Here is a 19,039-nt window from a genome sequence, read left to right on the forward strand (position 1 = left end):
GTTCACGAAGTAGTAATTTTAAAGGTTTGTCTTGTTGGGAGTCCAGATAGTCAAACTATAGATCTTCAGGGTATTTCAAGCTGGAGGCAAAAGGAAAGGCACATAAAATCACTAGTTATTTCTAAAAGGTTCTTTCAATTTCCTTGTTAGTGTATTTAGTTGTGCAGCAATAGGAGGAAAAATCAACAAACTACTCATCTCCTAAAACAAAAAGTGGAAGCCAAGGTTAAGTCAAAGATTAAACATTATATATAAATTAATTTCAGGATTTCCTTGTTAATTTGAAAAATTCAAACAAACAGGCCTAGAAAGTATCTCTCAAAGAATAAGGAAAAAAAATATACTTCCTCTTTGCAAAGGGAAAAAAAAAAACTGACTCTTGAATGCATGTCTGGCACTCATTATTTTGTCTTTTTAAAGTGCTTGATTGTACTGAGCTTCTCTATTTTTAGACAAAAATATATTTTAATACTTACCAGTTTCATACATACCAATCCAACTCATCTGTTGTGCTGATCCCCTTCTAGCAATACCAGGACAAAGTGCAAGACAACAGAGCAGAGATGTGTACCTGGCATCTCTGCAATGGATTAGATACCAAATTTGAATGTCCTCTATCTACTAATTAGAAACCATACTCTACTAGAAATATAACAGTCCTGTCAAAACAGGTTCAATTATAGGCTCTTAACAGTGCTGAGAGGGGAGAAATGAAGTGCTCTGTGAGTCTTCACAGTCCTGAGTGAGAAGTCAAGGCTTCAATACAAGCAGATCTTTATGGAGAAGGAGCTTTGCAAAGGAAGTGGGAATTTTTACTGGATAATGCAATTCCCTGGTAATACATTTTTGTGAAGGAGGATACACTTAAACTCTGGATTAGGTATGAATAGCAACTGTATTTGCCATTTTGTCACAAAGGAAAGAGAAAGCGTTCATGTCTAGGAAGTTTTGACACTGATAGTCTACATTACATTTTATCACACAATGTTATTGACACAGAATAAAATAATTTCATATGGAAAAATACAAATATTATTAAGAGTTCCATGCTTAACACTGTTTTTGTTTTCCTTTCCAACTTTCTTTCAAAAAGGAATTATGATTAAGACGATTGACCCAATTTCACAAACAGTAAATTTCAATGAACTAAACAGATAACAGATACAGAAGACTCTGCAGCTCTCTCTTTAAAAAGCTGAAGACACATGCTAGTCTTAGAGACAGAGTGAGATGCTGAACAGTAGAAAATGACATAGAAGTTCCCAAGTCTCTGATTCCATTTTACATGGTGATTCTAATGAACTAATGGCATAAAGTGCTTTGGAAAGTGGCCTAGCTAAAGTGTGGTTATATACCTGTTTACATAATGTGAGTTTGGAGTCTGAGATTATTGTGAAATTTGAGAAGAAAAATAGTACAATTTTTGACATTTGAAGGAGAAATCCAGAAGGGATCAATTTATTTATGTATTCATTTTTATGTGAAAGATTATTTTTCCAGAAACAAACAAACAAACAAAAAAACAGTTCTGCACTGAAGATGTATTGTGTTTAATTGGGAAAATAGATTCAATCAATGAAGTGTGAAATCAAAGAATCCTGCTTTAAGTGCAAATCTTAAGGAAGGCAGGCTTAACTATGGAATAACTAATAACATATCTATAATAATAAAGAGCCACATCATTTAGAGTACATATGTAATTATGTGAAACATTTCAAATTAATTATGAGCCCTGCAAATTAATTTTGAGCATTTGATTCCTGATATTAAAAATAGCCTTTCCATCCTCCTTCTATCACCATTCTCAAAATCTTTTCTGAGGAAACAGAAAACAAGACTCTTGAGAATGAATGATCTTCGGATTATTACTTAGATACCTCATCCAATTTCATTTGATCTATTATGTGTGTTGAAATAATTATGACTTTTTATAAACAAAAATAATCATATAGAAAAATTTTGGCCTTAAATTCAGAGGATGGCTGAAAGAAAATGGATTTCTAATGGAATCTTTCAGTTCGAGATCATTCATATTAGTCAGATCTTTTCAATAAATACATAATCTCTTTTGATGATGGTGGAATGGATGGAACTTCATTTCCTATAGGTAAGCGAATGGATGGAACTTCATTTCCTATAGGTAAGCAACAGGCATTATTAAAGTTTTTCGTCAGGTATTTTTACTGTCACTAAAGATCAAATCCTAGAGAAAGGTGGCAATTAAACTGCTGATGACCCTTTTAGGAGTTAAGTTTACTTAAAGACAGCAACACAGCAGTGTAGAAAGCATTGCACAGCTGGAGTCAATTTTATTACCAAACACAAGTTTTCCTTGATATTGAGAAGACTGTCTTGAGGAGAAGCTTGATAAAACAGTATTTCTTAGTTTGTTTACAAACCGAAGTGTAAAATAAGACTCACAAGTCAACTGGGAGGCACATATGATTTCTCCTACTGCTTGGCTAATGTGCTGCAAAAATGCCACGTGAACAGCCACTTTGAGCTCCTGGAGTAGCGCTAATTTATTACTGTAAAATGGAACAAGGAATGACACTTGGCACAAAACCCAGGGCCGAGGATACAGGGTGCATAGCATGAAAAAAAAATGAATGAGGGGTTAATGCAACTTCCTCGAGTGCTTCCAGAAACTGAGCTGCTCTTCAAAACACAAGTACTTTGCCCTGAAATGCCTACACTGGCGGTTGCAAGCGTAGCAGCTCTCTGAACTGCAGTGTGCATACTCTCACTAACACAGAGTTGCTACCAACCTGAAGTATAAAATTTAACAATTTAAGGACTGTACTAATAAGGGGCTGACCTATGCCCGGTTCGCTTAGGTCAGGGTAAGTGAGCTCACCTTGCCTTGCATTATAAATGAATAAATGCTGTTTGTTTTTATTTTTATTTTTAATTTCCACGTAGAATACATATGGAGAAAAAAAGTCACAAAACTAGAATGCTCAAGCTATTTTCATTTGAATTAACAGAAGTTGCAGAAAGTCCAGGCAAAATTAGTATCTTGATTATCACAAAGAATTTTGCACTCTCCTGTATTGTGAAATCTCCTTCCTGTTTTTGAATTGTTAGAAATTCAGAAGTGAATGCTGTAGTTTTAGGCTGTCATGTATCTCCTTATGACTTTCTACCAGAGATGACAGTCCTCTCTAGGAAGAAAAAAAAAGGAGGAAGACCTTTTACTAATGATACAGTAAATTAATCAAATGCATAAATTCTGAAAGTTTTGAAAGTTTTGAAAGTTTGAAAGTTTTCTAAAATCAAGTGTTCTACGTATCACATGTCCCAGAAAAAGAAAGCTTGGGGGAGATAATATGAACTCTTTTTGGAGGTTATCCTTGTTTTGGGGAGGGAAAAAAAGAGGAGGCTTGCCTTTTTTCTGGCAGGAAACATGCCTAGTCCTTTTCCACTGCCCCTCTAGATGTATAAACAGAATAAATTCAGTTACTGGCTCTGAGGATGATGGGATCAATGGCTATTTGTCTGCTTTAGTCACCTCTTCTTTCTTCTGGCATAAATCTGAGTCTGTGTTTGTACTTCCCATATATTACTAGCAGCAGGCGATGACTCCAGTGACCCTAGGCTTGCACAGCTCCAGGTTGTGCTGAAATTTCAGTCTCATCAGTAACCCAGACTCAGTGCAGCAGAACTCATCATGAATAATTAAAGTGTGTGTTTATGTGCGTATATATGTGCCGAGCGGGAGAGGGAGGGTGTATGGAAGGTGGATTAGCTACTAAATTGAACAATCCCTGAAGAAATTTGAAACAATTACAGATCAAAAACTATTTCAGCCCTGTGACCTTATCATGAAAAAATATACCAGCGATTTCTTTACCTTAGTGCATTTGAGGTAGAATAAAGGCTGCGCAGAGATCAAACAGAGTGAAGCATCACTCAATAAAAGTTTCTCTCAATGGAATACTTGGGTTATAAGGTCCTCTTACAACCATTTCTAATTTCATTGAATTCCTTTATAAAAATGTTCATTCCTTCAGTGACTGGAATGACTTAGTATGAGTTTGTAGACTACTTTAGTTATAAATAACATAGGCACTTCTATTTATTTTTTTGCATTAGAGAATTTTCAAACAATTCCAAAGAATCGCTTGCTTATCTAAGACAAATAAAAACAATTCAAACACAGGGATTTTACCTGATCATGACATTAACTGTAGTGTGTAGTGTAAGAAAAGGTGACAGCGATAACAAAAAGACCACCCAGTGCTAATCCAAAAATTATTTTTGATGTCAAATTTATCTTTAAATTTTGTCTCAGTTTTGACACATGAATTTCTGTGTCTTTAGAGATAACTGCACCCATTACCCAGTGCTGCTTGTCTATGGCTAGCTGTCAGCTATCTGTTAGCTATTCCTAACAGATAGTCCCATCTCCAAGCCAGACTATTGCACCGAAGAGGAAGAAACTTCTCTCTGTGTGATTAGCAACAAAAACAGGAATGGGCTGAGTATTCTGTAAATACAGTACAAATGTACAATGTGCAGACTGAACACAAGTAGAAGAATGAAGCAGGAGCCCACCACTGCACTGAATTCTCTTTCCTGCCTGGTCCTGGCCAAATGTCACTAAGGATTCAGTATGCCTGTCTTATATGCAACCTTATAACCATACAGCTAGTGCAAGACTGTCTTTTTGAAACAAAATCGAATATATTTTGATGGTCATTGCTGCCGATAAGAATTGAATTTTAAATGGGTGTATGTGACATTATACAGAACACAACAGGTCCCTCAGAAAGACCAGAAGCAGAAACATAACTTTTGAAAGAAAATTGACCGAATTTGCAGCATTTCATCTTGAAGTGAATTAAAGCAATTTTTGAAGTAAATCAGCATAAAATAGTGTTTCCTTTTTATCTTTGAAAATTGTGATTCAGATGTCTGAAGCCTAAACACTTCTCATTGCTGTACTCTTTTCTCACTTATTTAAATATTTTCCATCATTTATGGATGTTTTATGGCTGCAAGGATTTTGTGTGAGATGACTATCATGCTTATGGAAAAACTGAGCCATATGACCCGACTGGACATCACTGAGGCCTTGTGGCACGTTAGAGAAATGCAGTCCCATGAGAAAGTAAATATTGTCTTTGTGTCTCTTATTCAATCAGAATAAAAAAAAAATCCAAAATATCAAAAAAATTTCTTTGAGTTGAAGATGACAAATGTTTCCTTTTGAAAATGTTCTTGGTATTTCTTTCCAAAAAGTGATTTATATTCACTGAATCAGGATGTGAATTTTATTCAAGCTTAAGAAAATTTACTGGGAAAAGGCACTGTCTTGTTCTCTTCATCTTATATCCCTTTTCTTTCTTTTGCATATATTCTGGGGCACAACATAGAGGGTAAAGGGAAATGTTCTGGTGTTCTGATTTGTGACTTAGTAATTCATTGCAGTGAGGCACATCACCTGATCCATAAAGGCACCTGAGGTAACTTTGCATTTGAATACTATAGGATTTGGTTTCTTAACTTAATTAAATCCATTCTGATTTCTTTAGATTCACTTCAGCCAAAGCATTCATGCTAATCTTTAAAGTAAGCTTCGGTGAAAGGAGCAAAGTTTTCTTCTCAAACTCAGATAGTAATGATTTTCATTTCCTTTTCCTAATGAGATTAAAGTACTGAACTACTGTATTACTCTGGTGGCCTCTTTCTCCTTGGTAAGCTGTCTCAAGTGTGGCAAACATGTGGCATGTGGGAACAGAGGAAATGTCAAACTGGGGAGCAAAGATTTACAAAATGTAATATCTTTTGCAAGCTTTAGCTTCCAGACTTAATACGGACAAAAAAAATAAGGAAGGAAAATGCCAGATGCTGTAATAACATGAGTTCTTCTAAAATGAACAAAAAGTACAAACAGATTTATAATGACTTTTTATAATCCCTGGAGTGTAGATTTACTGTAGTTAATATTTTTTCTTTAAAGTTCAGCTAATATTGTTGTTTCTTGCCAAGTCTTTCCGAGGTTCCTATCGGCTTTAAACTACCATGTTTTGTATTTGGTATTATCTGCAAGAAAAGAATATATATCATTAAAACTTCCTCAGTTGCAATGAATTTTTGTTTCATAAGCAAACGTGTTCTTTGTTTAGCAGTTTGATGCTAAATTACCCCTGTGTTCCATGTGTCTGGAAGACTTTCCTGCAATTTTGTAAAACATGGCTTTTTTTTTTTTCTTTTTTCCTGAAATCTTTTTCTATTCCACTTTTGGTAGTCATTAAATAATAGTACATTTTACATAAAAGGAGACCTACTTTAATTAACAAATTTCAAACTGACAACATCTATGTTTCTTATTTGGCTAGTACGTGTTTTCTGTTATGGTCCCAAGTGCTGCACTATGTTCTGGCAGAAAGCTGCTGAATAATAACAAGAATTGCTTTTGCTATTGGTGGCTTCACACAGAAACTATTAAAGGGCTCCTGAAATCAAAAGGATATGTTAAAGAAAAAGAAATGTGTCCCTCTTTGCACCTTGGACACTTGTAGCTTATACAGAGAGTATTACACTCAAGTGTATCCATTTCACTTATATTTGTAGGAATGTTTTTCTGCTTGTTAAAATAGATAATCTTATATACATGCATATATATGTGTGTATCTATCTCTCTATATATATATTTCCTGTTAAAAGGACAACTACATATTAAAGCAAATCTGCCTCCTGCTGAGGAGACAGCTTTCCAGAAGGATGGATTTGTTTTCTTGTTTTTTTAATGTTTTTAATCATTATTTATTGCAGTTTGGCAGTGGTGTCATGTGAATCCTGCCCTAACCTACTGCATGGGAAAATCCTCCACAGGGCAGGGATTACCTCTGCCTGCAGGCACAATGGGCTATTGTCTCCTCAGGTCTTTAGAAAGATCGTAGAGCATTTCAAAAAACACTAATCAACAAAGCCTTATTCCATGGATTTCTGAAGGAGCACTGTACGTGTCAGATGAATATATTGATACAAATATTGACACTGTGTTCCTAGCCAGGAACACTGTACTTTCTTTCTGAGTTACTGTGTGTGCAAATATGAAGCAGTGACATGCACAAACAATGAAGATTATTTAAAAACTGTTGTTTTGGGTGAATTTAAACAACTTTGTCATACTGAGTAAAGGGGGAAAAAAAAGCCTTCCTAGAATTAGAATTGGTTTATTTGATTTATGTTATGCTGCATTTTAGCTTCTGCAGATAGATAGAAATGCCTATCAGACATGGCTTTAAGTAAATAACTGTCTATAGTTTGTGTCTAGTAGGACTACCTCTAGGCTCTAAATAGTCTTTATAGTTAATAAGAGTTTGATGCAGATAGCATACTTTGGTAAAAATAGTGATACGGTCAATCCAAGGTCACAATTTCAGTATATTAATTCCATCCCAGTATTTTAACAGCGGAAGTAATATAAAGCAGATGAATAAACAGAAGTATGTAATATCTGGTATGTGTCCTTGCAGGAACCTCATGGCTATCTGTACTTAATTATATTCCTAGAACTTTTAATCTTTGCATTTTAAAAAGCCAAATATACTTTGATTCAAAATCTGGTTGGAATAAACAACATTTATTTGGGTCTCAGGTCTTCTGAAGCACTTATTATTTTTATTTCTACATGGTCCCAGTCACATAGTCACGTTACTGCAGCTCAAGAGATTTCTAATCTACCGCTGAATCACAGCAACAAGGTGTTTGCACTCTCTATGGCATGTGTGATAATTTGATTAGTTTTAATCCTTTTGTATTATGAACTAATCTGCTATATTGCCTTATATTTACTGCAAGTGGAGAGCCATCATATGTTTAGTTATTACAGTTCAGCTGATATTCAGAAACTTGCCTATGCAGTTGAGTTCTTTGTAGGCGGAAAGTCTGTAAAGGAGTAAAGTGCAGCTGCTATTCCAGAATGAGGAAATCCTCAATCTCTGTCATAATCTCCAAAATGAGCCTACTGGAGAACAGGATGAGTTTTCAGAAGCAGTTTTGATAATAAGAGATTATGGAAGAGATTAAATATTTTGCCATCTGCTATACAACATGATACACCAGTATGCTCCAGGGATTCTCCTTGTTTAGAAATCTTTGTTCTTAAAAAAGCATCCTAGATTGTCTTTGTTTAATTTTTAGAAACAATCTTAACTGCTCCCCATGGTATTTTCTGTTCATGGTTTTATTTTATTTCGTTTTGTTTTATTTTAGTCATTTGTAATGCTACAGGGAAAGTTAAGACCAATGCACTCTGAACATGAATTCCTCCCCAATAATGTAGTGATTCTGTGCCTAAGCAGTACAGCAATGATTGAAATTGTATGGCAGTGGCATGAGTAGAAGCTATCTTTCAAAATAAATTGTGGTAAATTTGGAGAGCAGATAAGGAAAAGAATAGTGTTTCTAAATGCAGAAAAATTCCATCTTTGCTGCTGAAAAAACACAGGCTGCAGAATTGCCCTCAAATAAGGAAGCCTAATAAATAAAATAAACAAGAAGGAATACATTTCTAATGGGGATAGATCACCAATACTATCTAATATCACACTTTGTAAGACAAACTGCTTTATGGCTGTGGTATACAGTATGTTTCATAGAATCATAGAATGCTTAGGGTTGGAAGGGACCTTTAGAGATCATCTAGTCCAAACCCCCCTGCACACACAGGGTCACCTAGAGCACGTGGTACAGGACTGCATCCAAGCGGGTTTTGAAGATCTCCAGAGAAGGAGACTCCACAACGTCTCTGGGCAGCCTGTTCCAGTGCTCTGTCACCCTCACTGTTAAGAAATTTTTCCTTAAGTTCCTGTGGAACTTTTGGTGCTTCAGTTTGTGGCCATTTCCTCTAGTCCTATCAGTGGCCACCACTGAAAAGAGGCCAGCACCATCCTCTGCCCTCCCTCCCTTGTGGTACTTATATACACTGATTAGATCCCCTCTCAGCCTTCTCTTCTCCAGGCTGAACAGGCCCAGCTCCCTCAGCCTCTCCTCATAGGGCAGATGTTCCAGGCCCCTGATCATCCTTGTGGCCCTGCGCTGGACTCTCTCCAGCAGCTCCACAACCCTCTTGTACTGTGGAGCCCAGAACTGGACACAATACTCCAGATGCGGCCTCACTAGGGCTGAGTAGAGGGGCAGGATCACCTCCCTCGACCTACTGGAGACGCTCTTCTTAATGCACCCCAGGATCCCATTGGCCTTCTTGGCCACAAGAGCACACTGCTGCCTCATGGTCAACTTATCATCCACCATGACACCCAGGTCTTTCTCCGCAGAGCTGCTCTCCAGAAGGTCAGTCCTCAGCCTGTACTGGTGTCTAGGGTTATTCCTCCCCAGGTGCAGAACCCTGCACTTGGCCTTGTTGAATTGCATGAGGTTTTTCACCGCCCAGTTGTCCAGTCTGTCCAGGTCCCTCTGGATGGCAGCGCAGCCCTCTGGGGTATCGGCTACTCCTCCCGGTTTTGTGTCATCAGCAAACTTGCTGAGGGAGCACTCTGTGCCTTCATCCAGGTCATTGATGAATAAATTGAACAGGACTGGACCAAGGACTGACCCCTGGGGGACTCCGCTAGCTACAGGCCTGCAACTAGACTCTGCACCGCTGATCACCACTCTCTGGGCCCTGCCATCCAGCCAGTTCCTCATCCACCTCACTGTTCACTCATCTATCCCACACTTCCAGAGCTTGCCCAGGAGGATGTTGTGAGGGACGGTGTCAAAAGCCTTGGTGAAGTCGAGATAGACGACATCCACCGCTCTCCCCTCGTCTATCCAGCCGGTCATTTCATCACAGAAGGCTATCAGGTTAGTCAAGCAAGATTTCCCCTTGGTGAATCCATGCTGACTACTCTTGAGCACCTTCTTGTCCTCCAAATGCCTGGAGACAACGGCCAGTATGAGCCGTTCCATCACTTTTCCGGGGACGGAGGTGAGGCTCACTGGCCTGTAGTTGCCTGGGTCCTCCTTCTTGCCTTTTTTGAAGACTGGCGTGACATTGGCCTTCTTCCAGTCTTCCGGCACCTCCCCTGTTCTCCGGGATCTTTCAAAGATGATGGAGAGCGGCTTAGCTATGACCTCTGCCAGCTCACGCAGCACTTTGGGGTGCATCCCATCAGGGCCCATGGATTTGTGGGTATCGAGGTTCCTTAGGTGCTCTCTGACCCAATCTTCCTCTACCCAGGGCAGGTCTTCCTCTCCACCAGCTTCTTCTCTTGTCCCTAGGGCCTGGGGCTCTAATGGGCTGCCCTTGGTAAACACCGAAGCAAAGAAGGCATTCAGCAACTCTGCTTTTTCTGTGTTATTTGTAACCAGGGTGCCCATCTCGTCCACCAGCGGACCAACGTTTTCCCTGATTTTCCTTTTGCTGTTAATGTATTTGAAGAATTTTTTTTTTGTTATTTTTAACATCCCTTGCCAGATTGCGTTCCAACCGTGCCTTAGCTTTCCTTGTCGCAGCTCTGCATTCCCTGATTACGTTCCTGTATTTCTCCCAGGGGACCTGTCCTTTTTTCCACATTCTGTATACCGCTGCCTTCTGCTTGAGCATTGCCACAAGCTCCCGGCTCATCCACGCAGGTCGCCTGCCCCCTCTGCCTGCCTTCCTACACACAGGGATGCACTGTTGCTGGGCATGGAGGAAGTGCCTCTTGAAAACTAACCAGCTCTCTTGGGTCCCCCTGCCTTCTAGAGCTCTAGCCCATGGGATTCTTCCGAGGAGGTCTATGAAGAGGCTAAAGTTGGTCCTCCTGAAGTCCATGGTTGCAAGGCTACTTACAGCCCTGCCTCCTCCTCGTTGAATCCTGAACTCCACCAACTCATGGTCACTGCAGCCGACGCTACCCCCCACCTTCACATCTCCTACTAGGCCCTCCCTATTTGATAGCACGAGGTCCAGTAGCCCACCTCTCCCCGTCGGCTCCTCCACAACCTGCGTCAAAAAGTTATCGTCAAAGTTCTGCAGGAACCTCCAGGACTGCTTGTGCCTGGTTGTGTTGTCCTTCCAGTTGATGTCGGGGTAGTTGAAGCCCCCCATGAGAACCAGGGCCTGTGACCGTGAGGCAATATCCAGCTGCCTATAGAAGGCCTCATCAACCTCCTCGTCTTGGTCAGGTGGCCTGTAGCAGACACCCACCACAGTGTCTCCCACATTAGCCTGCCCTCTAATCCTTACCCACAAGCTCTCAACTCGCTCATCCTCCACTCCCAGGTTGAGCTCCATGCATTCCAGTTGCTCTCTCACATAAAGAGCAACTCCACCACCTCGCCTTCCCAGCCTGTCCTTTCCACTTCTATGCTGTACCTATAAATACACAGATATCTTCCGAATCAAAGGTGAATACCTGAGAGAAGGAGCCCATGCAAACACAGAAAATCAGACAGCAGAGAGACCGAGGAGAAGCATGGCCTGGGCTACTTTGCAGTGTTTACTGAGACTTATTTTACATATCATGTAAAATGCACAGATGAGAGCTAGCAGAGAGATAGGACTAAATGAGCATTAGGGAGGAAGATTTGGTTGTTTTAGAATAGGACTTTATGAAGTTCAACATGCACTCATACTTTCTGTAGCTACCCTAACTTGCACAGGATATTTATTTTCTTCTTTCCTAATTCTTTTTTTTTTTTTTATATTTTAAACTTTTCCACAAAGTAATAGTGGTAGTTGCAAAAATAAATACTAATTCAGACCACAAAACAAAATATAAAAAAACTATTAAGTGGGGTTTGTAAGAGAGAGAATTACACAAAAACTTCCTGCCTTGGAGACATAAAAGTATTTTCACTCTTCTTGTAATTTTACAAAATATATGTGTAGTCCTATACTTAGTCATGCATGCTCTGTTTTACCTTAATGCTGTATTCTGGAGTCAGGAAAAAAATATTCCAAAGTCAAAAGAAAGAGTATTTTAAACTAATTTACTGCAAGCCATAGTTTTGTTTCTGTAGTATTGTTCTCTCCGCAGACTGGTACATTTGCAGTGGGCACCTAAATCTCAAGTGTGCCACTTCTAAAGCTTTTCTCAGGTGAGGCTGGGAAAATTGTAATTATGCGGAGCTAAGGTCTTTAATAGATGATGGTACCAAAAATAATTTTGCTGCCTCCCTCACATGTCCCTCACCACCTTCATTTTCTCTTCATGCCAGCCAACACACACTTCCAGGTTGGGATCAAAATAACTTTTAAGTTATACAAGTTTACCTACAAGGTAATTTTCACAAGAGTTATCATGAGAATGAAAAGTAGGAGTGCAAAATAAAAGTGCTGTCTCCATCAGAACTGCAGTATAGTAATGCACAAAGCTGTAAGAGCAAGCTTAGTGCAAGAGAAAATTTAACCATGTTGACGTGGTCATTTGAAAACATTAGTACCAATGATAATTTTTTTTTTCATGTTTCTAATTTTATACTGCAATTGACTTGAAAGTACAGAATCTAAGTGATCTAAAAATAGAGCTGACCACATTCTTTTCCTCAGCTAACAGTTCTTACTGCCTTTATAGTGCTGTTTCTTCATGCCTTCATACCCGTTAGGGATCATTTTTTATTTCAAATAAAAGGATGCACAAACCAAAAAAAATCTCATCTTCCCTCTCAAATTTGGTTGTAAATGGCTAATACATTCAGAAAATCTTGAAGTGGCTGACAAATAAATGGAAGACACACAGTGACATTGCACAAACCTCCTTTCTGCAGGATATTAGGTTAAGAGTGAAAGAGCAAGCACACATAAATGAAAAAAAAATGAATCTAATAATTTTTGGTTTATATGAAAATAAATGCAATAAACTTTGAAGAGTTTGCTGTTACTGAATTACTGTTCTAGATATTTTAGGAGAATTATTTTCAACCAATACCAATACTAAATTGTTTAGATAGATCAGGAAGTCAGATTTCCACAAATGCCTTGGAAACTTGGAGAATTCTATTATCTCTCAGAGGTAGAAATTGAAGTTTTTGAACTAAGACGGGTTGTAGCAATAGATCCAGGAGTCAGTAGCTCAATTTGCTCATTTTCAGCACAGAATTTTCCCTTGAAAATGGTGTGTATGATCCTGAAAAATGAAAGGGAAGACCCTGTCAGAAATGTTAAATGTTTTGTGTGGGTCCTATCACCAGATGCAGCCTACAGGGAGCTTGTTTATCCAGCAGAACAATCTCATTATTAGGACGGTGATGTAGTGTGGTTTACTTCATACACAGAAATCACTTAAGGAAATGAGTGAATGATATTCATCCCAGTCGATGTATAGTGCTATTATGTGTAGCAATAACCGGCAGCATGTTAAAATAGAGACCAGGGATACAACCATTCATTTGCATGCAGTTCTGCATTCATTTGAATGCAGTTCTGAAATTTCAAGGCTGTTGAATTATTCAAGTATTTTTCAGTTTATGAAATAATAATCATAATAATAATGTGATTGGCTGTTTGATGTTGTGACAATAGAAATAAAGACAGGAAAGCCTAACATTTGATAAGGCTTGATTATATTTTTTCGCACCATTGTTTTGTGCCAGCACAAATATATGTTTTTGTTGCGTGGTGGCCGTGGAACTAAGAAGGGAAAACAGTCTTTTTTTTTTTTTTTTTTTTCTTTAGGCAATAACCTTCTTAAAAGAAAAGTAAGAAAAATCATTGAAGATAGAAATGGATTTCATTTAAACTGCAATTCTCAATACAAAAGCCTCAGTTAATTTGATATTGACATGAGAGGACTAACATTAAGACTATTAAGCCTTTTCCTTGTCTATCTCTATCTGTGAAGCAATAGGGCGTGTGCTTAATATCTAATTATAAATATATAAAGTGTATTTAAGGAACCAGTGTCAATAGAAAAATCCAAAGATTTGCCTAAATGTAAAATACATCGCGAATGTAATTAGTCTTTGAAAATGTACCCTTTCATGCCTGAAGGAGTCTGGAAATCAGTATTAGCTTTCCCATATAACCAAGTATTTTCTAGACTGAAAAAGGCATATGTACTCTATGCATCTTCTACAGAGTATAAGTAGGGTATGTCAATTATAGTACAGGCATACTATCATAGAAGCATAGAATCATTAAGGTTGGAAGGGACCTTTAGAGATCATCTAGTCCAACCCCGCTGCACACACAGAGTCACCTAGAGTACGTGGCACAGACTGGGTCCAAGCAGGTTTTGAATATCACCGTCATTGTCAAGAAGTTTTTCCTTAAGTTCATGTGGAACTTTTGGTGCTTCAGTCTGTGGCCTTTACATCTGGTTCTGTCGGTGACCACCGCTGAAAGGAGTCCAGCACCATCCTCCTCACTGCCTCCCTTGAGGTACTTATAGACACTGATTAGATCCCCTCTCAGCCTTCTCTTCTCCAGGCTGAACAGGCCCAGCTCCCTCAGCCTTTCCTCATATGGCAGATGTTCCAGGTCCCTGTTCATCCTCATAGCCCTGTGCTGGACTCTCTCCAATAGCTCCACATCCCTTTTGCACTGGAGAGCCCAGAAATGCACACAATACTCCAGGTGCCTCCTCACCAGGGCTGAGTAGAGGGGCAGGATCACCTCACTCAACCTGCTGGTAACGCTCCTCCTCATGGAGGCCAGGATCTCATTGGCCTTCTTGGCCACAAGGGCACACTGCTGTCTCATGGTCAACTTGTCATCCACCATGACACCCAGGTCCCTCTCTGCAGAGCTGCTCTCTAGAATGTCAGTTCCCAGCCCATACTGTTGTCTGGGGTTATTCCTCTCCAGATGCAGGACCTTGCATTTGCCCTTTTTGAACTTCATAAGGTTTCTTACCACTCAGTTGTCCAGTCTGTCCAGGTCGCTCTGGATAGCAGCACAGCTCTCTGGGGTATCAGCTACTCCTCCCAGTTTGGTATCAAATTCTATCCAATACCTATCCTCTGATAATTCACAATAATCTCATTTTTAAGGACAAGATAGTCTGTTTTTCCCATTTTTATATATCTTTTTGCTTGTTTATACTTCTATAAATGCCTATTATAATGGAATAGGAGCACCTCAAGTACAGATGGATAGCTATCTCCTGAAAATCAATATGAGCACTAAAAAAAGAAAAAAAAAATCCTAAATGTGAAAGACATCTGTGTCTTAACACGGGAATGATGAATTTCTATTGCGTCTGCCAAAACTATCATCTTCTCATAGATGAAGACATATTGGCTGAGCAATATTGTGAGGTGTTCCTTGTAAGATATTTAAGGTATTAAAACTTCCAGTTGTGATAAGGTTAATTCAGTTGTATGTGTTAGCAGAGTTAAACTGGTATAATGTTTCTGCAAGTGAGAAGAGAAACCATCATGTTCACTTCACTGAAAGACAACGCTAAAAAGAGGACAAATGTTTGCTTCAGATTATCACTGAATGTTATATCTATTCCAGCATATCAAAAATAAAACAAGGTCATGGATCTTATAAGAATATAGATTGCTTCAGTGCATACTGGATAATTAAAATCCTGAGAAAATTGTCTAATGCTTTAAAGCATGCGATTCTCTTTTCTAGCTGACAGATTACAGCATGTCATATTACTTGTATCTTATCTGATTTTGTGCATCTTAAAGAGAGGTCATTTTACAAAAAGTAAATGAGGATCTGTTTCTAAATCTCAGGTTTAAGGCAAAACATACGAGAGAATCCCATGCCATTGTAGGCATGCCAGTGTTCATATTTGCTTGAGTTGCTGTTCTCTTAAGCCATCTGGTATTACATACTGAACAGTCAGTATGCTAACAAACTAACAAGTAGAAAATAGTTACATAAAAAAGTAATGTTGTTTGTACAGTGTGATATGAAGTTTTCATGCAATTCTAGGCATTTAGGAGTTTTTGATTTGTATTTTTTTTCCATAAAAAATATCCAACTTAACTATTGAAGGGTTTTTTAGAATTTAGATTCTTTTAGAGCATTAATGTAAACACAATGGGTATATATTTATTTTAACATTCTCTTTAAAACTCTAGAACTTTAAAAATTTAATTTGTGCAAAATTTTGGAAGTCTTTTTTTTTTTTCACACATGATAGTAGAATGTCTGCTAGCATGTACGCCTAGGCTCACTAAACTGGATTAGAGGCAACATATCATTTTTGTGGTGCATACTGCATTTTCATGAGGAATACCATGCTGAAATAAAACCAAGTTCTGCATAGTTATTCCTTTATTTCATATATAGGTGTGAAATAGAGTTGGTACTCTTCTATGGTATGTTTTCATGGATTTATCAAGCTCAGTGGACTGGAGACCACTACAGCTGAATATCCTGAGAGAGAATATGTCTAGTAAATTAACATAAACCTAACTATAGTGACTTAGATAGTGAAAGCCAGATCACAATTTGCTAATAAAGTATGATGAGGCTATTACCTGCTAACTTATATAATGGAATTAACATTGCTTAGAGATGCATTTTAATTCATTCTTGGCCTTGGGAGTTTAGAAATAGAGTGAAATAGAATCCGATGAGAGAGAGACTGCTGTTTGAGAAAGGTAAAAATGAAAAAATCAAAAATCTATTTTATGACGAAAGACTAAGTAAGCTGGGCCTGTTTAGCCTAGAGAAGAGAAGATTGAGAGGAGATCTGATCAACATGTACCTGAGGAGTGAATGCAGGGAGGATGGGGCAAACTATTCTTGGTTGTGGCCGGTGACAGGACACGGGGTAATGTGTACATGTTGAAACACAGGAAGCCCGGAACAGGCTGCCCAGAGAGGTTGTGGAGTCTCCTTCTCTGGAGATCTTCCAAACCTGCCTGGATGTGACCCTGTGCCACGTGCTCTAGGTGCCCCAGCTTGAGCAGAGGGGTTGGACAAGATAATCTCTAGAAGTCCCTTCCAACCTCAAGCATTCTGTGTGATTCTGTGAAAATGTAAGCGTATTCTGAAATAAATGGAAGTTCATTTCATAAGTCCTATTGGGAAGCTAAGAGCATAGTCTTGTCTCTATTCACTTTAATTACTAAAGAGTACATATATGTCTTGATAGGGTCTGATAATGAAAGCTTATTTTAGGAACTGTGAGATAGGAATATTGCGACAGGGCCATAGGTTCTTTTCTGGCCTTAAAATTAAGGGAAACACTCCAATGCTATGTGTAATATTTCAGTATATGAATTCTGTTCACTCTATGAAATGACTCTAATGTTTCTAGTTTTTTCTTCCCTCTGTCTTTCAGTGTTGTATTGTCTTAGCTTATTACATATGCAATGGTATCTAATATAAACATGTTTGTGTCTTTCTCACATTTTATTGTGTACGATGAGTATTGTGGTGCTATCCACATGAAAATCTCAAAAATCCCTTTGAAGTGCCATATTTTTTTCTCAAAATAAGGAATGGGAACATTTTCTGTATTTGAAGTGGTAATACTGCTTAATCTTGAAGAATAGTAGCTTGAACTCTCCATTAATATCAGTATTCAACAGGCTCTAGGATAAGAGCCATGTCACGTGAGCTTAGATAAGGAAAAGTTGATTATCTCACCTAAACTAGTTATCTAAGTTCCTGTAAAGTCAACAATGGGAAGTGACCACTTCAAAGATCAAATATTTTGGGCAAACATAGATGTCTATTTTAGCATAAAATATGTTATCTCTTGTATGTACTGGTTATATTCAGCCTATGGGAGTGGGAGCCTGAATAACTAGCTCTGGTTGGACAACAGCTAATGGTAATGAATTCTCACTGTCAAAACTCCTTTGCAACAAAACTTAAGCTTTATATAGGCTAAAAGTATTGTAGAAAGTATCTGTTTTTCTTTTGTGCTTTTCTTTCTATTAAAAATAGTTATTAAATCCAGTATTCCCTTTTGGGGAGCCGTTATTAGCAGTTGTATTGATCCAGATTGACAGCTTGGTCTTTATTAAACAGATTAATAATTATTCTAGAATTACTGCTAGCTGGGTCGGGAAAAAATAAAGACAGGAGCCATTTTAATTAATTTGTAGTGTACTTCTGGAAAGTCAGGAAGGCTAGGTCTTAATTCTAATTCTTAATTTGCTCGTGAATAATCCATGGAAAATATCTTCAGCCATTTTCCCAGCACTGTCTGTTTGCACAGATGACCTTAACTGCTCTTACTGTTAAGATTTCTGTTATTTTTTTTTTTAATTTACTGTTAAAATTTCTTCTCCTTTAGATCGAATGCAAACTTTCACATTCCCAGCTTCAGGGCACAGCTCCTTGTCCTAACGCCTTTCGAGACAAAATAATTCCCTTCTTTCATTTATATTGTTGCCCTGAAGGTTTTTGATTAATACGTTTCACTGATTATGATACCCTGTGTACAACATGGCCTTAGTGTTGCACTAATTTGATTCCAGTATTTTATAACAATTCATCCTGGGGTTCCACAAGAGACGAAAAAGAGTAATTGCTCATTATCTCAGAAATTATCAAGATTTACCACTAATTCTCTCAATTGCTCTGTTCCGCATAGGAAAGTAAATGATGTTAACAGTGTGGAAATGCAGTTAATTTTCCAGTGATCAAAGACCACTACTTGTCACTCAATGGATATAGATTTCATATTCTACTCTAACACTTGCTGTGTAACTATTGCTCATGTGTACTCTCTAAAACCTTAATAATTCATTGTTTTTTTCTTCTTTCAGCTGATGGATGCACTGACTGGTCTGTGGATTACAAGAAATATCAAGTTCTAGTGGGAGAACCTGTTCGTATAAAATGCGCACTGTTTTATGGATATATTAGAGCTAATTACTCCCTAGCCCAAAGTGCTGGACTCAGTTTGATGTGGTACAAAAGCTCTGGACCTGGAGATTTCGAGGAACCTATAGCTTTTGATGGAACTCGAATGAGCAAAGAAGAAGACTCCATTTGGTTTCGACCTACAGTAGTACAAGACAGCGGGCTTTATGCATGTGTTATAAGGTACTATATTTTAATATACTGTATTTAAATGGCACAGATAAACCAAACTTGGGGATGTTTATGTTGAGACTTCGTAACAAATTGAAATATTTGTTGAGTATGTCCTTTTCTTCTCCTCTTGCTGTCCCT

At 38.2% G+C, this 19,039-nt stretch overlaps 1 protein-coding gene and 1 pseudogene across 1 annotated transcript in view; both read left to right on the forward strand.

Moving 5' to 3' along the window:
• The window catches only part of IL1RAPL1 (interleukin 1 receptor accessory protein like 1), a 613,365-nt gene that overhangs the window by 268,925 nt on the left and 325,401 nt on the right, over positions 1-19,039 (forward strand). Inside the window, exon 2 of the mRNA XM_088521756.1 lies at positions 18,631-18,910. Within this exon, the coding sequence (XP_088377882.1) occupies positions 18,631-18,910 (280 nt within the window). The remainder of the gene's footprint in view (positions 1-18,630; positions 18,911-19,039) is intronic.
• On the forward strand, positions 5,018-12,005 carry LOC148596336 (uncharacterized; annotated as a pseudogene).

This window comes from Tinamus guttatus, unplaced genomic scaffold (assembly GCF_059628265.1).
Source record: "Tinamus guttatus ecotype Peru unplaced genomic scaffold, ASM5962826v1 Tinamus_guttatus_pri_ptg000008l, whole genome shotgun sequence".
Classification (NCBI taxonomy): Eukaryota; Metazoa; Chordata; class Aves; order Tinamiformes; family Tinamidae; genus Tinamus; species Tinamus guttatus.